The following is a 23,721-nucleotide window of genomic DNA, read 5'->3' on the forward strand; positions in this document are numbered from 1 at the left end:
CGACCAATCACACCCCGGACGTATAAAATAAATATGAATGTAGAGAGAATGTGAAAGAGTGTTCTTCATCTTGAATTTTATCGTTTTCATTCGTATTGTTTGATGTATCCATTTTTAATGAAATAGCCTTTTCTTGTTAACAGAATTGGGCATTGCCATGAATTGTCAAGTCAAGCACAATCCAATTGAAAAAAGATCATAGTTAGGTAGGTTCATTCCAAGTCATAAATCACATAAATGGAACTTCCTATTTGTCAGCTCTTCCCTTCAATTAGTGAGCCGTTGATTTGCATCCTATCCGCAATGAAACTGACAGTGCACGGCTCATCCTAATCCTTCAGTTAATTTTAAATGATTGGCCGCCGGACGACATCAGGGAGCTGCGGGAACCTTTGGTTCAGATCTTAGACCAGTCAACTCAAAATTCCTGGGGCTCAAATAGTCAGATTACGATCAAAACTAGACCATTGACTTTGTTTTGTTTAATCGCCATCAGCACAATCATGTCCATTTGTACAAGCTAGCATGTATCAAAGTCGAAGAATGTAACCTTATATAATTGCTAGAGAGTGGGAAATCAATATTTTTCTATTCAAACAAAGCTGCAGATATCTAACCAAATGCCGTGCTGAATCCTGATGTAAGGCTAGAGAACCTCTATAAATATACCTTACCATATAGCCCCATTTGTGTTCATCTTAGCAAATCTATTACATCGAAAAACGAAATGGCTGGAAACTGTTTGAGGTCTGTTTTCGTGACCCTCTTCGTGTTTGCAATCATCTTATCTCCAATGGTAACATGCGATGCAGCTCGGTTCACTCAAGAAGGTAAAAACTCCATTATTGCATGATCATAAATATTACTTATATCAATCATGACTACAATATTTTTAAATTTAATTGAGCAAATCTCATTTTGTTTTGGGTTTCAGTTACAGGACCCATATGTCCTGCTTGTGTATGTTGCACACCTGCACCGCCGGGGTCTTGTTGCCAGTGTTGCGCTACTCCCATCGAGACATCGTCCGAGAATGGGTCTCCTTGAGCTTAGTACTGATATCCATCTTTTAGATGCTGCTGAGACCTTTGCGGGCAACAGTATATACATATATCCTGAATAAAAGGAATTTCTGCAGAGAATGACCAATTCTCCTCCGAACCCTCGATTTGCAGTCTACACACCACTTTGATTTCTGAGAATAAATTAGCTTATTTGTTTGCTGTAATCAAATGAAATGATTCATGAATAAAAGAACTTCCTCACGGATCCATCTTCTCTCTAAAGAATTTCTGCAGTTTGTGATATTATATATATACAATTCAACAATTAGCTCTAGGTCGGCAATGCCACCTGACATAGTTAATGAGGAAGACTGTGCTTTTGAAGCAACAGAGTCGTCTGTGCTGGGATCGTGGAAGATTCCAAAACTTGATGTTAATTCGATCTATCAAACCACTTGGTTTGAAAGATCTTTACATACAAATTTTTGTGTTAGAACTGTTGAACAAACTTGTGCTATTTCTAAAACTCAAGAAAAATGTTATCTTTTCCAGAAAGAACTGATAACAAAATTCTTGCAGCAAGATTTTAGATATATTTATATTGGATCTGTCTAAATTGCTACCAAACCTTTAACAAAGAGAGGCATCAATGCATCAGTACTGTTTTGTTTAAGAGATGCCAGATTCAATAATTTTGAAACAAGTATTCTTGGAATGATCCAATCCTCTCTCATGAATGGACCAGTCCATTTTAATTGTTATCCTGATTTAACACTTGCTCTTGATGATGATCATATTTTAAAATGCCTGACTTTAAACATTTTAACGTCTGGGTATGATATGCTTAAGGGAAGCAAACCCCTTACTTTGATTTACAGGATTTATTATCGTCTTTTAAAAACGAATTTAAATCCAAAAGCAATTGTAAAACCAACTGCAGAAAGCACTCTACTGATCCAGAGCTCTACCCCAGATGCTGATGTTTCTACTCTAAAGATGATTTTTTGGAAAGACATAACACTTCCCAAAGAATGGACTCTGGAAGAAGAAACTCCTCCTATCCCCAGGAACCCTGTTGAGTGTTATCCAAGTAACATCCAACAATACCTGGATGGAACTGTTAAAATTAGTTTTGATCAAACTAGCACTTCCGGCCTAAGAAGAAATTCTTTTGCTGGGTCTAGTTCTTCTTTTGCAGGATCAGAAATTCCAGTAAGAAGAGACCAACACCTCAAACAATTTCTGGAAGATTCTGTTAAAACTACACAACCTGCTAATCCTGTTTTAAAACTGAAAGGACTTTCCACGTCCTTTCAAGTTACTTCTACTTTTTATTCAGCACAGGATGCTAGATCCTCTAAAGACCAGCCTATTCATAATGAAGCCGATAAAGAGGATGATAACTCATTTGCATTTGATCTTGTTGTGCTGAACAAACCATTTGCATTTGATCTTGTTTATCTTTTTGAAGAATACAAACTTTCAAAAAACAGTGCTAGGCGAAAAGCCTATCACATAAAGTATTCTGAAAAAGAAAAACAACGTGTTAAACGGAAATGGAAAGAAGAAATGAATAAGCAGAAAAAACATATTCTTTTCTTCGATTTTGTTGAAAATATTTATGTTTCTAACAATACTTTAAATGTTGTTAAAACTGATTTTGTCAAAGAAGAAGGAAAGATGGTAGTTCATTCTAGCCATCCACTTGTGGAGACTGTACTCATCACCCATAAAGGGGTTGAGATATCTGTTTCACTTTTCAAAATCTCAGAAACTGTTTCCAGAGATTTTGAGAAGGACAAGATTCTCAAAGAAATAAAAAAAGGTTATTTCCCAAAATAACTTTGTAAATCTTGCTCTTCATACGATCAGACAACAGTTGGATCAGATTGAAGAAAATGTTGAAAAACCTGATCCTATCCCTTTGGTTTTAACTAAAGATCAGCCAAAGAAAATGATCGAAAAACATTTGATTATCTTACCTGAAAGTCGTGACAAAATTGATTTTAAAAATCCTCAAGCCAAGACTTTAGATAAGATTGATCAAATGCTGAATAATCTAAAAAAATAACAACCCTCTACTAGTGCTTTAACAAGCAACGAACTAGAGACAGTTCTTGTTGAAACCACAGATGAGTCTTCTAGCGATCACTCTTCTGAAGAAAAGAATCTTGATCTACTTGAAAAGAATTTTCAAGATATTGTTTTAAAACCTGAAATTGCCAGATTTTCTTCAAAAGGATCCAAACCAATGAGTTTGATGAAGAATTGGTACTCCAGGCCTACTCCTCCGGATTTACAGTTTGAAAGAAAAAGTTTTTCAAAACCAATCTTCTTACTCTGCTGACAAGGTTTACGAATTGAATATTGATGGTTTCTCTGAACAAGAAATCATGAATACCATGAGTAAAATGTCACTTGTTGTAAATGCTTATGTGAATAACAATATCAGACAACCTGATATTGTTAAGATTTTAACACAAGGAGTTTTCGGTGTTTTAAGAAACTGGTGGGATAGACATCTTACCAGAGATGCTAAGGAAACTATTCAGAACGCTGTCAAGTGTAATGATGAAGGGTTACCTATTTTTGATGAATCCATTGGGACAGCCCAATCCGATGGAGTTAATACTTTGATTTATATTATTTTAAAACACTTTATTGGCACACTATCTGATATAACTAGCCGCATCAACGACCAGTTAAACAATCTTAGATGTCATCAGATGTCTGATTATAAATGGTACCAAGATGTTTTTATTTCTAAAGTTATGCTTCGGGATGATAGCCAGAAGCCTTACTGGAAGGAAAAATTTATTGATGGATTACCTCGCTTGTTTGCCTACAAAGTGAAGGATGAACTTACTATTGCTAGGTCTCTAAATTACGATGCATACACTTATGGTGATATCTGTGCTGTAATTAAGAAACTTGGTATTAGTATGTGTAATGATCAAAGAATGCTTCGTGAACAGATGAGAAATAGCAAGAAAGCCAAATACGAAATGAGAACATTTTGTGAATAATTTGAATTTCCTGCTATAGCTCCATCTAAAAGAAAGCATAAGTTTTCTAAACCTCATGGTGGTATCAGGAGAAAACCTCATGATGAATTTTATAAGAAAACTTATAAAAAATCATTTTCTAAGCAGTTTTCCAAGAAAAAGAAATTCAAAGATTCTCCCCAAGAAAAATGTTTTATTTGTGGCAATCCAGGATACTTTGCTGATAAATGTCCTAAGAAAGTCAAAAAAGATAAAAAATTAAAGAAAAAGTTTAATCAGTTGGATATTGATAACAATGATAAGGAATAACTATTTCAACTCCTAGAAATAGTTTCGTTTTCATCATCTGATATCCTTGAGTTCAGTTCTAGTGATTCGGAGTATCATTCAGAAACTGGATTACCTGATCCTACTGGTCCTAAACTAGGTTGTAATTGTAATGATACTTGTTGCCAGACAAAAGATAAGACAATTCATGTCTTAACAAAGTCTGAAGAACAAGAGAAACTATTGCTAACCTTGATTTCTCAAATTACAAATCCTGAGCTTAAAGAAGAATATCTTCTTAAGTTAAAGAAGACTTTGGTTCGCCAAGAACCAGAACCTTCTAAGCAAAGGATTAGTTTTCAAGAAACTTTGGAAAGATTTCAAAAGAAAAAATCCAAGGAAATTTCTACAAACGATTTACAACACAAAATTAATCTTGTTAAAAAAAAAAAATCGTTGAACTCAGATCTGAGGTTAATAACTTTAAGTCTGAAAATGAGATTTTAAAACAAGAATTTTTAGTGTTTAAAATTGATAAACAACTTGATCAAGATATTACTTCTGATAACGAGCAAACGAATGATTCAGGTTCAAGCTAACATGAGTTAACCGCTGAAAATCAGATTTGTTTGATCCATTATACCATTCCTCCCAAATGGTTTTCCAGGGTCACCATTGTGGTTGCCCATGATTTTCAATTTTCTGTTGTTGCTATGATTGATTCCGGATCAGACCTGAATTGCATTCAGGAATGACTCATTCCTAGAAAATATTTTGAAAAATCTTCTGAGAAATTATTTTGTGCAAATGGATCTCAGATGAAAATCACATACAAGCTTAACAATGCTCATGTTTGTCAAAACAATGTTTGCTTTAAAATTCCCTCTGTTTTAGTCAGAAACATGTCTGACAAAGTGATTTTAGGCATTCCATTCATTTCTGCTTTATATCCTTCTTTGACTGAAAAATATGGTATTACTACCGACCCTTTTGGTCAAAATGTCAAATTTAAATTTGCATCTCGGCAAGAGATTGATCAAGATAAAGGTTTGAAATCTTTGCTCTTCGCGAAAGAAAAACATCTGAATTTCCTCCAACAGGAAATCAGATACAAAAAGATTTCTGAACAATTATTTTCGCCAATTTTGATTTCAAAAATTGATGATTTTAACAAGCGTCTTGTTTTTTATGTTTGTTCTGATTTGCCAAATGATTTTTGGCATAGGAAGAAACACATCGTTTCTCTTCTCTATATCAAAAATTTTGATGAAAGCATTATTTCCACTAAAGCTAGACACATTCAGATGTACAGAGGTTTAGACAAAATGAATCACACAATTCTTATTAGAAGAAGAGGTATAAATACAGATTTGAGAAACTAAAATTACTCCTAAACTTGTGCTAACGTATAACAACATAAATGAAAATAAAGGAAAGAATGAGCTGTACAGATTTCCTAAACTAGCTGATCAAATGCAGTTAAGAATTCGGATGCTGATTTTCTGCATGAATACTAGCTGTCCTTATATGCCCCCTCAAGATGGAGGTGCCATCTGCAACACCAATCTTGGATCTTAATAGTTGAAAGCGTTGACGTGAGAGTGATTTTGTAAGGAGATCAGCTAGTTGATCAATGGTATGGATGTGCTGAACACGAATAGTTCCCTTTTTGACAAGATCTTGTACAAAGAGGAGATCAATTTCAATGTGTTTCATCCGTGTGTGCTGGACTGGATTTAAACTGAAATGGTTGGCGCCAATATTATCACAAAACATTTGAGGTGCTTCTCTGAGAGTGAGACCAAGTTCCTTGATGAGAGAATGAAGCCAAACTGTTTCTGATGTGGCAGTAGCTAGTGCCCGAAACTCTGCTTCTGTAGATGATCTTGAGACTGCCCTTTGCTTGCGTGCAGGCCATGAGATTGGATTAGGACCAATGAATGTGATGAAAGCAGTGGTTGAAACACGAGTGTCCGTATTTGATGCCCAGTCTGCATCACTATAGGTCTTGAGTTGGAATTGATCATGCTTTTGGAGAAGAATACCATGAAACATGATCTGTTTAAGATATCTGAGTAGTCTTTTTGCTGCAGCCCAGTGGTTTGTTGTCGGCTTCTGCATAAACTGAGATAATTTGTTGACTGCAAAGGCAATATCGGGACGAGTGAGTCCCAAATACTGAAGTGCTCCAATGATCTTGCGATACTCAGTGCTGTCAACACATTCAGAATTATCTTGAACCGTAAGCTTGGCTGTTGTGGACATTGGAGTGAGTGTTTCTTTAGCATTTTCCATGGAGGTTCGTGAAAGAAGATCCCGTATATACTTATGTTGAGATAGAAAGAGCCCCTGTGGCGTTGGAATCACTTCTATGCCCAAGAAATAATGCAAGGAGCCCATATCTTTGACTGAGAATGTAGAGCCAAGCTTGTTTATAATGTTATTCACAAAGCTGAGTGTGTTGCTTGTGACAATTATGTCATCAACATAAACAAGGCAGTAGCACAAAATATCATGAGACTTATAGATGAACAAAGGGTTGTCAGTAGCCGAGTGAACAAAACCAAAGCTGAGGAATGCATCCCGAAGGGCCTTGTACCACTGTCGTGGGGCTTGTTTAAGACCATAGATACTCTTTTTTAGCTTGCAAACATGCTGAGGTTGAGATGGATCTTCAAATCCTGGAGGTTGATGCATGAAGACTGTTTCTTCAAGATTACCATGCAAGAATGCATTATTGATGTCTAACTGACGAAGGGACCAGCCATGCATGACAGCAATGGTTAAAAGAAGCCTAATTGTTGCTGGCTTTACGACGGGGCTGAAGGTTTGAGAGTAGTCAATACCTGGCCGTTGATGAAATCCTTTAGCGACAAGTCGAGCTTTATATCGACTGATTGTTCCATCTGGATTTCGTTTCTTCCGAAACACAAATTTACACCCAACAAGATTCTGGCCAGGAGTGGGAGGAACCAGTTCCCACGTCCCATGTTGAAGGAGGGCTGTCACTTCTTCTGACATAGCCTTGCGCCAGTGAGGGTCTTTAAGAGCTTGACTTACAGAACTTGGTTCGGGTGGTTCAGGTAAGGGGTGCTTGGTGGTGGTGTGGAGTTGTTTTGGCCGAAAGATATTGTTCATGGAGCGAGTGATGATGGTTCGTGGACATGGTGGTGGAGAGGATGGTATTGAATTTTCTGGTTGAGAAACAGAAGTAGAAGGTCTAAGAGATACCTGATCTGAAGTGGAGAGTGGTGCCTCTTGAGGTTGCACAAGAGCTGGATCTTCACTTGGAGTCGAAGAAGCAGAGGGGATATCTCCTTGAGCCCGTGTGATTGCTGGAAGCTCCCTGGAAGCAAGCTGCAAAATTGGTCCTGAAAAAGAAGAGGTTTCTGGTGGGGATGAGTCAGTGGGTGATTGCATGGAAACCTGTTTGAAAGGGTAAACAGATTCATCAAAGGTTACGTGTTTGGAGGTGTATATGCGCTGACTTTGTAGATGAAGACATAGATATGCACTTTGGCTAGTGGAGTAGCCAACAAAGATACAAGGAACAGATTTCTTTTGATATTTGTTTGTGTTATACAGCTTCATCAAGGGAAAGCAAAGACATCCAAAGGAACGTAATTTTTCATACCGAGGTTGTTGTTTGAAGAGAGCTTGAAGAGGTGATTTATGATGAAGAACAGGTGATGGAAGTCGATTAATTAGATATGTGGCTGTGGCTGTTGCAAAAGCATAAGCCCAATATTCTGATGGAAGAGAGGCATGACTTAGAAGGGTTTGACCTGTCTCCACAATATGGCGATGACGACGCTCAGACACTCCATTTTGTTGGGGTGTATAAGGGGCTGTCGTATAATGACTAATGCCATGGATTGTGAAAAAGGGGCGAAGAACAGTGAATTCTCCTCCATTATCGGAATAAACTCCTTTAATTTTTATGTTAAAACGAGTTTCAATCATTTTGTAGAAATGAGGAAATATGGTTTTAACATCTGATTTTTGATGCAATGGAAAGAACCACACATATTTTGTAAAGTGATCAACAAAAATAACATAATATCTGTGGCCATTGACACTAGGAGTGGGAGAAGGTCCCATACATCAGTGTAAAGTAAATCAAATGGTGTTGTGCTAGTTAGACCACGTTTATGAAAGGGTAACTGATGAGCTTTATTGATAGAACACGAATGACAATTATTAGAATCAGAAAGACATGAAGTGGTGGGAAGGGAGAAAGAACTAATGAGGCGAGTGACAACTTTGGATGATGGATGACCAAGGCGCTGATGCCAACCAGCTACTGATGTGCGTTCATGGACAAAAGCAATTGGAGTAGCAGCAGGCGATGAGGGCAGAGGATAGACTCCATTTTCACACGGTCCTTGAAGAAGAATCTCCCCCGTTCTCCGATCCTTCACAAGAAAATAGGTTGGGTGAAATTCCAGGATAACATTGTTTTGCTTTGTGAAGTGGTGAACAGATATCAAGTTTTTGTTAATGGTAGGAACACATAGAGTATCTTTAACTTGAAATTTTCTATTTGGAAATGAAAGAGTAAGAGAACCGGAATGAGTAATGGGCAAACTTGATCCATCTCCAATAATAACTTCATCAGTACCATCATATTCAGAGTGAAATTGTAAATTTGAAACCTGAGAAGTGATATTATGGGAAGCCGCAGAATCAATGAGCCAACGTTTGTCTGGACTGGAAGTAGTAGTTGTGTAGTTCACAGTGGCTTCAGAGGGTTTCAATTTCGGACAGTATTTTGCAATGTGGCCTTGTTGATCACAATATTGACACCTTGGAGGGTACTTGTATTGTTTCGACCGTCGAGACTTTGATCTGGAGTCATTCTTGGATTGTTGATAAGTTGATGAAGACTGATTCTTTGAGGAGCGTGAGTCCTTGCGTTGAGTGGTATTGGCAGTAACTACCAAGGATTGAGCAATGGAGTCAAGCCTTCGAAGATATGCCTCATGACCAAGTAGCAGATCATGTAATTCTTCAAATGAGAGTGAAGACTCTCGGGCTCGAATCGGGGCAACAATGTCACGAAAATCTGATCCTAAGTCATGAAGAACATAGAGGGTGATGTCATCTTGAGATAATGGGGCATCGATGAGGGCAAGCTCATCGGCAATGGTTTTTACAGAGTGTAGGTACTCTGTAATGCTGCGATTGCCACGCTGCATGAGGGTGAGATCCTCTTTGAGCTGCATGACACGAGTCCTGGATCGACTAGCATACAATTTTGTCAGTTTAGTCCAGGCTTGATATGACGTCTTGGAGGTTGCTATGAGTGGTATCACAGCTGGGGACACTGAAGTCAGAATTGCACTTAGAATAAGTTTGTCCTGACGAAACCAAAGGTGATGAGCTGTAGTGGCAGCTACATCAGTTGACGTCGGTAGGGATGGGCAGGTATGAGTGCCATCGACATAGCCAAAGAGGTTATAGCCGAGAAGGAGAGACTCAAATTGAGCATGCCATGAAGGGAAGTTGGTTGGGGTGAGACGTGCAGTAATTTGCTGGGTGACATTGATGGCTATTGGAAAAGTATCAGACGGAGAAGTGGCCATAGCAGAAGCGAGAAGGACAGGAAATACTCGTTGGAGTTTTGAGGTGTTAATCTGATACCATACAGAGGTTTAGACAAAATGAATCACACAATTCTTATTAGAAGAAGAGGTATAAATACAGATTTGAGAAACTGAAATTACTCCTAAACTTGTGCTAACATATAACAACATATATGAAAATAAAGGAAAGAATGAGCTGTACAGATTTCCTAAACTAGCTGATCAAATGCAGTTAAGAATTCGGATGCTGATTTTCTGCATGAATACTAGCTATCCTTAGAAGATGAATAGTCAGACTTTAGAATTCTGCAAAAAGGAAATTGCGGACCTTAAAGATAAGGGCATAATTAGATATAGCAAGTCCCCTTAGTCTTGTCCAACCTTTTATGTCCGAAAAAATGCTGAACTAGAAAGAGGTACCCCTCGTCTAGTCATTAATTACAAACCCTTGAACAAAGTCTTGTAGTGGATTAGGTATCCTATTCCCAACAAAAATGACTTAATTCATAAGTTGAGTGATGCTATGGTCTTTTCTAAATTTGACCTAAAATCTGGTTTTTGGCAAATCCAGATAGTAGAGTCAGACCGGTACAAGACAGCTTTTGTAACCCCATTTGGACATTTCGAATGGAATGTAATGTCATTCGGTCTAAAAAATAACCCTAGTGAGTTTCAAAATATCATGAACGATGTTTTCAACTTGTTCACTGCTTTTACCATCGTTTATATAAATGATGTCCTTGTTTTTTTTAAATCTATTGATGAACACTCGAAACTTTTAAATTCGTTTCTAGACATTATTAGAATCAATGGTCTTGTCGTTTCTGCGAAAAAAATCAAACTGTTCCAAACCAAGATCAGATTCATTGGTTATGATATTTCTGAAGGTAAAATCAGGCCCATCCAGAGAGCCATTGATTTCGTCGACAAATTCTCTGATGTCATTCTTAACAAAAAATAATTGCAGAGGTTCTTAGGATCTCTCAATTATGTTGCTAATTTCTACAAGGATATGAGGAAACAATATCGTCCTTTGTTCAAAAGACTTCTTTCCCATCCTCCTCCTTGGACAGAAACTCATACAAATCTAGTAAGGAAAATCAAAGCACATGTTAAGACTCTTTTGTGCCTTGGTATCCCTACTACTGAATCATTTAAAATTATTGAAACAGATGCCTCAAACATTGGTTATGGTGGCATTCTGAAACAATCTGTTTCACCAGGTTCTTCTGAACAAATTGTTCGCTTCCATTCTGGAACCTGGAATCCTGCACAAGAGAAATATAGTACTATTAAAAAAGAAATTTTATCTATAGTACTATGCATTTCTAAATTTCAAATTGATTTGTTAAACAAAAAGTTTTTACTTCGAGTTGATTGCATGAGTGCCAAATTTGTTTTGGAAAAAGATGTTGAAAACATTGCATCAAAACATATTTTTGCACGATGGCAAGGTATTTTAAGTGTTTTTGATTTTGATATTGAATACATCAAAGGTACTAACAATTCTATCCCTGATTTTCTTACCAGAGAATTCTTGCAAACACCCAACAATGAGCATGAGCAAAAAGAAAGGAAAAGAAAAACAGAGTAAACCCCCCACCCCCAATACCCAGTATAAAATTCATCAAGAATCAGTCTGGATCCATCCCTGTGCCTAGTGCCTCCTCAACAGTACTAGATATTGCCAATAGGTTCACACCTCTTGGTAAAATTGTGCAACCAGAGACTTTCGCGTCTATGGTTTCTACATCTTTTGATCCATATGCGAAAGCAGTGGCATCAAAAGGTTCTACTTTGATTACTCCTCAGTTTTTCCTCCCAAAAGGAAAATCTGAATATTTGAAGAAGTCAGTTGTAACCAATCTGTTTTATATAGAACCTAATCGTTCTAATTTAACAGATCCGTTTAAAATAGCATCTTCCTATTTTCTTCCTAATTTTCACTGGATACTTGAAGATTCTTCAAAAAATCTCCAGTATTACTCCAGTATCCTGATTCTCACCAACTTTCTTGTCATAAAATCCATTTATGATAAGAATGACTCCACAAAATTAATTTATCACAGTACTTATATTCTTCGAGTTATTACAGAAGCTGAATGGGGAACAAACCCATTGACTCCTAAAAGACTTTCAGACTCAGCACTGACTTATAATTATTTTGATTATATGACTGCCTAAAATCGTTTTATGTTTTTCCAGGTACCTGATATGAGCCATTCCTGGTTCATCAATTTTGATACAAGGTTCAAAGGAACTTTTCCTTATTAGTTTCTCCAATGGTGGGACCGATATGGTTTAATTCCTCAGAATCTCCCTGAGCAGCTCGCCAGAGCTTTTACATTCTATGAACAAGTTGCTGGTACAAAACTGAACCAGCATTCAGCTATGTTCCCTTATGAGCTCCATTTTTACAAGAACTACAAACTACCGTGGATCTTCAAATGGAACTATGAGAAGAATGCTAATATCATATCCCGAGCTTATTTCACAAAATAGTGGGATAGGTTTGGATATATTAATAAAGTAATTAACCAGATGATTAAAGATTTCCCTCAAGTCGCTCCTGATCTACAAGACAAGAAGGAATTCCCAGCAATCAAATCTGGTTCACCTGTTCCTGAATACCCTTTATTAATTCAGGCCCCTAATTCACCAACAGCTTCAGCAAGAGGAAAAGCCACTAACTCTTCCTCAAAGAAATCTTCTAAGTTTGTCAAAGATAATATCCTCAACAGACTTGATAAAAAAGATTTAATAAAATTGCTTGAGCAACAACTGTCTAAGTCCCTGAGTAATAATTCTGAAGACGATGAGAATTCAGAAGCATCTTCAGAGGCTTCGTATAATAACCTATTTGGTTATGACTCCGAAGACATTCCAAAGCCGGAAGATGATTGACTACTACTTGAATTCAAATAAGACTAACCAGAGTCCTCTTTGAGATATTTGTCACTTTGTGTCTAAAGCAGCCGCCCCAGAGACAGCTGGAAGACACTGAGACGACCGAATGATATTTTGTCATCTTATGCCAAAAGCAGCCGCCCTCAGAGACAGCTGGAAAACATAATGATGATACCACCTGTGCCCGTGCTTAAACAGTTCCTACTGTTCACTCACGGATTGATTTAATGTTTTACTTTATTGATTGTAAATAGGAACTTCTTATGTTATAAAATGAGAACTTTACCCTTGTGCTAAGGCAGAACTCACATTCGAGAGAAAACTGATCCTCTCCCTCTAAACTTGAGTCTCCTTATTTACTCTGATTTCTATAAGTGCAAATCTGCACTACCATGTGCCTGTGATTACTTTAAACTTGTTAATTTTAATAAAGCTTATATGTTTATTACAATTAATTTTGCATATTCATTCATGCAGATGGTCGGTTTAACCACCTGTTTATTTTGTGCTTGCATAATTTAATTATTGTGCAATTTACTCTGATTCTTCCATTCCCTTTCCTTCTCTTCTTCTTCAGTCAGCTTCGGCTTTTCCTTTTTCCGCTGTTTTGGAGGCGTTGAGGGCAACTATAAGTTCAAACCCGAGGGCCGAGAGTGGTAAGTTCGCAGACCCCCGAGATGCGACGGTCGGTATTATCCTAGGACAAAATGAGTTGGATAAATAGATCTAATTCAACAATTAGCTCCAAGTCGGCAATGCCACCTGATATAATTAATGAGGAAGACTATGTTTTTGAAGCAACAGAGTCGTCTGTGCTGGGATCGTGAAAGATTCCAAAACTTGATATTAATTCGATCTTTCAAACCGTATATATATATATATATATATATATATATATATATATTATATGCAAATTCCCGACATGCTTTTTGGAAAAAAGTGAGTAAATATGAGATCCACATAAAAAATTATTTTATAAGGAAAATACTTTAGTTACAGAAGGATTACACAAAAATAAACCACAAATTGATATGACTTATGTGATACATCAGATTATAGAGTTTCTTTTATTGTAAAGTAAATTTAACGAATCTCATGAAGCAACGTCAGCTTGTAGATTTTGTATAATCTTTTATGTTTATAACAATTCTTTTTTTTAATAGTGAACTCTATTTTTTCATTTGGAGTATGCAAGTCTTATACAACAAAGACTGTATTTAACGTATTTCAAAATATTTTGAAAAGAAGGATGCTACTCCCACCAAAAAATGGGTACAGATGAGTGTAAAACTTTTTTTCCTTTTTTTTTTTTTTTATCTTTTCTTCAAACATTTTTTAAATCACTTTAAATATTTTTAAAAATAAAATAAAATTAAAAAACTTATTAAAAAATAATCCCTTAACTATTAAATAAAAAAAATAAAAACATAATTCGGTAGGAATTCGGTATATATTTTTCGATGGGAGTAGTGTTTCTCTTTTAAAAAACAGACCAAAAGAAAAAAGTCAGAGCATTGGCAATGGCTAGCCATTGCCAAGTCTAAAATTTGACTAGAATCACAATTTTTGGCTATAGAATTAACTTTTAACTAGTTGAGTCCACATTGGACTAACTATCTTAAAGTGAAAATAATAATATAATATTATATATTTTAATATTATTTTATAATTTTTTTTTTTATATTTTGCAAATACACTTCAAATACAATTTTTTTTTTGTTTTATATATTTTGCCAATATCAACACTATAGAACTCCACAAATGCAACATATATATATATATATATATATATATTTATATACTAAGTGAAAGCAACGTGCAATGCACGTTTGCTTAGTTTATATTTAATTTTTTTTTATTAAGAACTAATTTTTTATTAATAAGAACGTAATGTTTTTGGTTAATTAAATAACAATGTAATATTTATGTAATTTATAAATAATTACACGATGTGATATATTATAAAAGAAGAACATTAATACGACAAATGACTTCTTTCATTAAATTCAAATCATGTCAAACTAAGAACATTAGGACTGAAATATTGCAATAACCTATAAATTCAAATCATGATTGCTTTAACAAAGTGTTTAAAACTTCATGATTTTTTCTTACCCCAGCCCTTCATGTTGGCTTGGAGCCAAAACGGTTGCAAAATTTTTGTTCCCACCATCTCTTGATATAAAAATCTGAAATAGCAAAAGAACAGAATAAATCAGAAGTAAATTCATGGTTCCAAATCCACATGCCAACTTTGCATAGTAGGACAGGGATCTTTTGCTTCTTCCACAGCAACTAAGAGGACATACATATATCGGTCTTTATAAATCAAGGTTCTCTTTATCTAACTGAGTGGGGAAATCATTACACTCTCCTAATGTCAAACTGAGTGGGGATATCATTAAAATGTAAACTTTCACCAATAAGAGAAGTATGAGGCCTCTGATCACACATATGCACAAAGAGAGAGGCACAAAAAGAAAGAGAGGGGGGTTATGAAGAAACAAGATCTTTTGGTGCATGCTTAGCATCTTTCTTTCATAAATACCACAACTTTTTTGCTTCATCATATATCTACATATAATAGCTCTCAGTATTTAAATTTTTTACGGAAAATATCTCGTTTCACATTTGACTCATTTCACAGTTAGCGACAATGTTTTTACGGAAGCACTTCAACTCATAATATGCTTGATATCACAGTAGACTGAGATCTATGAACTACCAAACTATTTTCAGTTATACGCTCACGTAAAGAGTTTACTGCATGCAATTCTTATCTGAGATGGCATGCAAAAAATACCTAAAAAACCATGGCTTATAACACCAGATAAGTTGAGAATGTCAAAAACACAGAAATGTCAAAATGCACGGATCATATATATCTTGAAAATAGAAACCTCATAGCAAGTAGATGAGGCTAAGTCAGAGCATTACTGAGAATTGATTTTCCATGACAGGTGAAGGTTCGCATATACCAGGAACAATTTGCCATTTCCTAAAGTCCCCTCTAAAACCTCTAGATATGCTGTCACTCCTGTGACATAAACAGAGGTAGATCCTCTATGATTAATAAACGTTATTACAAACAAGAAATGAAGCATTATACTTTGATACATCAGATACCCCATCCCTGCAAGCGGAACCCCTTGAGATGCTGATGGCTTCCAACTTTCTCGAGTGACAGGATCAATATGTGCTTTCTGCAGAGATAAAGAAAAATTAGTCAACGTACAATATTAAAACCAGATATCCTAACTACAACAATCAACTTTCATGTAATGGACAATAATTGTTTTGACAAAACCAATGTACCATTTATGAAGTGCATCACTACAATTTAAATCGCACAGCAATCCTTCTAAGTGGATATTGTTTCTTTTCAATTTCTATTTATCCGGTAAATAAAGCGAAAATTCTAGTTTTCAAAGTCTGCCTTTTCTTTTTTCATTCTTAAAGTTTCTCAGCAACCAAATAGAGTCGAATGAATATTAGAAATTAATTTTTGAAAAAAAAAAATGCAAGCGACATAAAAGCTTACCAACTGCAAAGTGTTCCTGCTGATATACTCCTCGGGCGGCCATGAATTCTTTCTACAATGGAACAAATTCCCACTAACCATGTCGACTAAGCCTCTATAATATATATATATATATATATATATATATATATATATATATATATATATATATATATATATATATATATACACACACACACATACCATGCAAATCTTTTTCAAAAAACTTGCGCAATACCAAACCCCCTCTGACCGGTTGCCAAGAAAATAGAGCAAAACAAAAGAACCCAAAATATCCAATTCTCAAAAGGAAAACCAACTCCCAACTCCATGAAGATTCCTTCTTTAACTTTTAAAGCCCTCCACTTTCCGGGAAACCAAAAATAGGATAACAAGAATCAGAGAAACCAAAGAGAGAAAAGAGAGACGGACCTGAAATGGGAGTTCCGGACGCGCAAACCCTAAACACAGATTCAATCACTTGATGAAATGGAAGAAAATAAAAAGAAAAGAGGGAGAAGAAATCTAAGCATAGAAGAGGGAGGGAGGAGCGAGGAAGAGAAATTACCTTTTGGGCTGGAAGACGACGGCTGGACGACGGAGAGAAGGTGCTCGCGGTTGAAGAAGACGTAGGCCTGTTTGGTGCTCGCGGGTGAAGAAGACGAAGGGTTACGGTCACGAAGATGTGTGTCTCGGGATAAAGAAATGAAAACGAGGGAAATAGATGAAGAAAGAGAAAATAACGTGGGAAGGTAAATAGAAATAATAAAATATTGGTTTGAATTATGAACAGTAACTCACCACGTTTGTTGAGGTGTTTAATTTTACTGTCTAGTTCAATATAGATGTTTTTTTTTATATATAGATAAATTATGGCTTTGTATTGATATTTTTTAGTCCATTACAAATGCTTTCAGGACCAGGAATGTAGCGGACTTATGCATTTAGTCTGTGACGTACGTTGGGCTATAAATGGCCGGCCCATCCATGGAGATGAAACTCAAGCATAAATTATGATTGGCGGGCCCATCCATGGAGATGAAAGTCAAGGTGGTTGGGGTCCTATCATAAATTATGATTGACCCACCTCTTCTCTCACCTCCAGAAACTCAACATCCTCATAGTCATTAACGACCGTTCAGATCAACTGGCTAGCTCTGATACCGGCAGTTGGAAAACAATAGAAAAACAGAATATTACAGAGAGACTTCATTCAACAACTTGGTTGATTAATTTCAATAGCTGGTTTGAATTCAGAGATGAAATGATTTTAGATAAAAAATAAAAAATTATTATATTAAAAAAAAGAGTATAACAACTTCTTTCACTTATATTGACACTCAAAATTTTTATTTGAAATAATCCACTCTAATATTCTATAAAGACACCTTGTAACTCAAAACAACATTAATATAAAACAACTTCCAAGATTAGCTAATAAACAACATAGTCTGAATATAGTAAACTAGGCTAATAATAGAGATTATTGAAAAATAGCAGCACGCAAGGCTTCAGCTTCAATACTAACTAAATGCCGTGTCGAATCCTGATGCAAGGCCAGAGAAGCTGTATAAATAAACCTCACCATATAACCCCATTTGTGTTCATCTTAGCAAATCTATTACATCATAAAAAAGGAAATGGCTGGAAACTCTTTGAGGTTTGATTTCTTGACCCTCTTCATGTTTGCAATTATCTTATCTTCAATGGTAACATGTGATGCAGCTCGGTTCACTCGAGAAGGTAAAAATCTCATTATTGCTTGATCATAAACATTACTTAATTACTTATATTAATCATGACTACAAGATTTTTAGATTTAATTGAATAAATCTCGTTTTGTTTTGAGTTTTAGTTACAAGACCCATATGTCCTGCTTGTATTTGCTGCGCACCTGCACCACTGGAGTCTTGTTGCCAGTGTTGCGCTGCTCCCATTGAGACAGAGACACAGTCCGAGAATGGGTCTCCTTGAGCTTAGTACTGATATCCATCTTTCAAATGCTGCCGAGACTTGGGCGGGCAGCAGTATAATACATATATCATGAATAAAAGGAATTTCTGCAGTCTACACACCACTTTGACTTCTGAGAATAAATTAGCCTGTTTATTTGCTGTAATCAAATGAAATGATTCATGAATAAAAGAACTTTCTCATGGATCCATCATTCCATCTTCTCTCTAAAAGAATTTCTTCAGTTTGTGATATATAATATATATAATGATATTTACAATTTTAGCATTTGCAAGTTTTACACACTTTTTTTTAATAAAAATAGATAAATTTGGGATCTATATAAAAAAAATTATTTTTTTAATAATAAATTCCAATTATTTTTTTTAAATGCGTCTGACCTTTACAACCTAAAACTATATATATATATATATATATTATATTTTGTAATATTTGAAAAAACAGAGCAAAAGAAAAAGGTAAGGAAGATAATGGACTTATGCGTTTAGTCTGTGACGTACGTAGGGCTATAAATGGCGGGCCCATCCATGGAGATGAAACGCAAGGTGCTTGGATCAGCATCGAGCCCGTTCGGGTCCTATCATAAATTATAGACTACTGTTACATAGAGTTATAGAATGTACAAATATTATCTAATTATTTTAAAAAATAGTGAGATTTACTATTTAAAAATGAATTATTTTTTTATTTTTATTTATTTTTTTATGTGAGTCTTATATTTACTCATTTTTTTAAAGAGATTGCATGACATTTGCACACTTTATGACTGCAAATATCATTTATTAAGGGCTTGTTTAGAAATAGATCTCATCTCAAAATTCTCATCTTATCTTCTTCCCAAACATAATTCAAATACGAAACATTTTCAAATTAATTATTACAACTTTTTCAAACTAATCATTATAAATTTTCCAAACTTTCAAATAAAAAATGAAAAACAATTCAACCTTTTCAATTACCCAAATAAAAATAATATTATAAAACCATATTCTAACAATATTTTACTTTATAATATTTTTTATTCAATTTTCTCTCTCTCATTTTTAAAACTTAAAAAATACTTAACTCAAACTATGTCTGTACAATTCACAAACTATCTTATTATTTACAAAATTATTATCTCATCTCATCTCACTCTTTCCAACGATATCTAAATTATGATTGACCGAGCTCTTCTCTCACCTCCAGAAACTCAACATCTTCTCATACAAAGAAAATGATACTTGATTCCATGTAATTATTTGATATTGAACATAAAAGAAGTACATGATAATGAATGTAATTTTTCCTTACCATCCAAACTTATAGATGTAATACTTTTTTACTAATTAGTTATATTTAATAAATTGTATTTAACATACTAGATTCACGTTAATTTATATATTTATTTTTTTATTTTTCATAGATGTAATACTTTTTTTACTAATTAGTTTTTCATTTTGTTTTCAATCTCCAATCCAAGAGATTAATATCCAACAAATAATCCAACCCCAGGATTGAATGGTCGGGAGAGATTGTTCAATCCACTCCTTGTGCAACTTTATTTCAACCACTGCTCATTCATCGAGCTATGTAAAAGATCATTCTCTTTTTTCTTTTTTCTCTCTCTTTCTTTTTTTTTTTTTTTTTTTAAGCAAGTTAATTTCATTAAACAGGAAATGTGATACATGAAGAGGGGGTGGAGTTTCCTAACAATCGCCCCAAAGCAATAGAAAATAGTGCAAAATAGTGATACATGAGAAGGGGTGAAGTTTATTTGGGAACAATTTCTTGGTCCCTACCTCTGTCTTACAATAACTTCAAGCAGGAACTTGAGCTCAAGCAATCTGACAGGGGATATCGTTACTTCATTCTCCAAGCTCGAACTACTGCAGTCCTTGTGAGTCTTAATTTGAAATGTGATAAACATTTAAGCATTCAGTTTCTAAACACCAGTGTTAGCAAGACACCAGCAGGTTTAACAACACTGTCAACACAGCCTGCCAGGTTGAGATTACCAATTGGTAGATGGAACTCTGATTGCTGAGATGTTAATAATTCGAGTGTATTTGTGGGATTTGATTCCGGGAACTTTTACTTGGAAATAATTGTATATAAGTCCTGTTATTTAGTATTGGTTTTCAAGCACTGAAAACAATTGTTTTGCTTAAGTTGCTAATATTTTTATGCAACATTGTCTGTAAGTCTGGAGCTGATCCAGGTGTTGCGAACAATAATACCTTCAGGGAAGGAAATTGAAGTGATCTACTTAACACTATCTTTGCAGGGATTTGAGAGGGAACAAGTTCACAGGTTCAATTCCTGAGGCTCTTTTGGAACAGTCTAGGAATGGAAAATTAGACCTAAGGTTAGGTTATCTTCCTACCTCCAATATTTTTTTTTCTCTATTCCTTATTAATGTTAATTCCACTTTATCCTTTTTTTTCTGTACATAGCAAATGCTTGACATTTTATCATTGTTAAGGAAAAACCCAATAGTAAATCTTGCATGACGAAAACATCATTTATCATATAATAACTTGCTGACCATGTCATCTTACCTTGATGCAATTTATGCAAGGGTTGACGCAAATCCAGATGTTTGTGTGCACACTACATGCAAGAGAGAGAAGAAAAAGAAGTTTGTCACTCCAGTTATTGCATCATCCATAGTGGCAGTCTTGTTCCTTCTCTTCATCTTTAGTGCTCTTGTTTTATATAGAAGGAAAAGGGGATCAGGTAGTTTGTTCTTTATTTTCTGCTGCTTAGTTCTATCACAATTTATAAAGGCGAGCTTGCCTACAAAGATATAGCACTCAATGAAAATTAACCATATTTTCTTGTGATACACCGAAGTCTTTGATACCAATTGTTAAAGTTCCATTACTAATCTAAAAATGATTCTAATTTTGTTAAACCTTTAACCTCGAGATCTCGTGTGAGTGGTGATTCCCCAATGAAATTTTGGCAGGACTGAAGCCCCCAGCATGCCCTACCATTGCATCCTCTTTGCAGGGGTGTCCCATACTTGGTGCACTCGTCCAAGATGTGTACCTGTTTAATGGTTCCAACTCCTCAAAGTCAAAGAGTTGCATTAGTTTAGTGTGAACCGATAGTCTCATGGGAAATCCATCACCATGTGAACCGATAGTCTCATATTTGGGGTACACACTATTATGATGTAATTAACCCCACACATCTTCAGAAGAACAATTTTGTTGTTGTCAACAGTTTTTTATATATCAATGAAATCTTCCATATGGTCATACAATTAACCGCCAAAGCAAATTTTGTTCTTAGAAATGGCATGGTATTAGAAATTTTACCGGTCACCATAGAATCCACAACCGTCGGATGTTCTAGTTCGCTTTGACTCTTTAGTATCATACGTGCTACATTCAGGCAAATTCATCCTCATGATAAAGGCACATTTGTGCATCTGCTGCAAATTTTGGATCAAAGTGTCACAATTCATGTTTCTTTCTTATGTGTGTATATCAAATTCTCGCCCCACCCCCCCGCCCCCGCCGCAGCCCACTTTACTTTTCAATGATTGTCTGTTGATTCTAGTTTTGCCATTAAAAATTTTAGTTGAAGCTATCATGGAAATCAAGAAATGGTACAAGGTGAGAAGAAACTGGCAAGGCGATCCATGTGTCCCAAGTAATTACTCATGGGATGGTTTAAACTGCAATAACGACAATCCTCCAAGGATCATCTCATTGTAAGTGCGCTTCCGAAACATAAAACTTCTGTGGAGGCACGCCATGAAATTTCATTCACGCTGGGAAACTTTCATTTTGACGGAAACTACAAAGATAGTGTGGCTCCGTTGTTCACAGGGGCCAACTATAAGAGAATTTTATTTATTTATTATCTATTGCAACTTAACATTAAACAATGGCAATAACTTCCTAGTTTCATAATTTCAAGCAGGAACTTGAGCTCAAGCAATCTGACAGGGGATATCGCTACTTCATTCTCCAAGCTCGAACTACTGCAGTCCTTGTGAGTCTTAATTTGAAATGTGACAAATATTTAAGCATTCAGATTCTAGATTCTAAACACCAGCGTTAGCTAGACACAAGCAGGTTGAACAACACTGTCAACAGAGTCTGCCAGCTTGAGATTACCAATTGGTAGATGGACCCCTGATTGCTGAGATGTTAATAATTAGAGTGTATTTGTGGGATTTGATTCCAGGAACTTTTACTTGGAAATAATTGTATATAAGTTTGTTATTTAGTATTCGTTTTCAAGCACTGAAAACAATTGTTTTGCTTAAGTTGCTAATATTTTTATGCAAGATTTTTCTTTCTTTTTCAGGGATTTGTCATTTAACAACTTAACTGGGCCGCTGCCACAAGTTTTGGAACTGCTACCCAATTTAAACACTCTGTAAGTTGTGGAACTCTGATCTAAGTGTTGCGAACAATACCTTCAGGGAAGGAAATTGAAGTGATCTACTAACACTATCTTTGCAGGGATTTAAGAGGGAACTAGTTCACAGGTTCAATTCCTGAGGCTCTTCTGGAACAGTTTAGGAATGGAAAATTAGACCTAAGGTTAGGTTATCTTCCTACCTCCAATATTTCTTTTTCTCCATTTCCTTATTAATGTTATAACCACTTTATCCTTTTTTTTTTTTTTCTGTACATGGCAAATGCTTGAATTAGTATATTTCCAACTGTAATTCTTTTTTTGTTTTTGCATGACGGATGGCATCATCTAATATATAATAACTGACCCTGACATCTTTACTTGATGCCTTTGATGCACTTTATACAAGGGTTGATGCACATCCAGATCTTTGTCTGTACACTCCATGCAAGGGAAAGAACAAAAAGGAGTTTTTCATTCCAGTTCTTGCAGCGTCTATAACTGCAGTCTTGATCCTTCTCTATATATAGAAGGAAAAGAGGATCAGGTAGTTCGTTCTTTACTTTCTGCTTCTGCAGTTGTTATCACAGTTTATATACGTGCGCTTGCTTACAAAGATATAGCACTCAATGGAAATTAACCTTATTTTCCTGTGATACACCTAAGTCTTATATAATTAAGTCCGAAAAAATTTATAGAAAGATATAAAAAAGAACACGATCATGGAAGGAAACTGCAAATGATTGATAAATGAATTACATTAGTGGAACACCATGGTAGGTGATAGTGATGAATGCGTTCATTCTACTCACCTGGTGCTTGGGTTCAATTCTGACTACACTCATGTTTACACCTAGTCAGAAAAATGTATGGAATGATGCCCTTTCTTGCTCAAACATTAAGATAATATTAAAAATTAAGAGTCTCGTCCTCCCCCTCATTATCCATTCATGGCTGTACTGTCTATACCATACAACCATGGCATCTCAATACCCTGCTATTTTGAAAAATCAAGTATCCCCAAAATCTTCAATAAGTGGGACACCACTTCGTACCATCTTGAAGCTGACCTTGAAAAAGGATCTAACGTCACATCCTAA

The 23,721-nt window shown here is 35.5% G+C and overlaps 1 protein-coding gene across 1 annotated transcript; it reads left to right on the top strand.

Moving 5' to 3' along the window:
- The first annotated feature begins 21,621 nt into the window (after positions 1–21,621).
- LOC121261517 (probable LRR receptor-like serine/threonine-protein kinase At1g05700) lies at positions 21,622–23,081 on the top strand. Its single transcript, XM_041163942.1, has 5 exons — positions 21,622–21,965; positions 22,178–22,249; positions 22,568–22,639; positions 22,726–22,806; positions 23,031–23,081. The coding sequence occupies exons 1-4, from the start codon at positions 21,658–21,660 to the stop codon at positions 22,742–22,744; spliced, it is 471 nt and encodes a 156-aa protein (XP_041019876.1). The 5' UTR covers positions 21,622–21,657; the 3' UTR covers positions 22,745–22,806; positions 23,031–23,081.
- The last annotated feature ends 640 nt before the right edge of the window (positions 23,082–23,721 follow it).

Source organism: Juglans microcarpa x Juglans regia, chromosome 1D, assembly GCF_004785595.1.
Source record: "Juglans microcarpa x Juglans regia isolate MS1-56 chromosome 1D, Jm3101_v1.0, whole genome shotgun sequence".
NCBI classification, from domain to species: Eukaryota; Viridiplantae; Streptophyta; class Magnoliopsida; order Fagales; family Juglandaceae; genus Juglans; species Juglans microcarpa x Juglans regia.

What these genes read in the sequence shown, in the direction of transcription:
- LOC121261517 (XM_041163942.1), top strand. Translation starts at nt 21,658, where the DNA reads ATGATAAAGGCACATTTGTGCATCTGCTGCAAATTTTGGATCAAAGTG. An exon ending in CCTCCAAGGATCATCTCATT is followed by an intron (nt 21,966 to 22,177) that starts GTAAGTGCGCTT and finishes AATTTCAAGCAG; the next exon opens with GAACTTGAGCTCAAGCAATC. An exon ending in CTCGAACTACTGCAGTCCTT is followed by an intron (nt 22,250 to 22,567) that starts GTGAGTCTTAAT and finishes TTTCTTTTTCAG; the next exon opens with GGATTTGTCATTTAACAACT.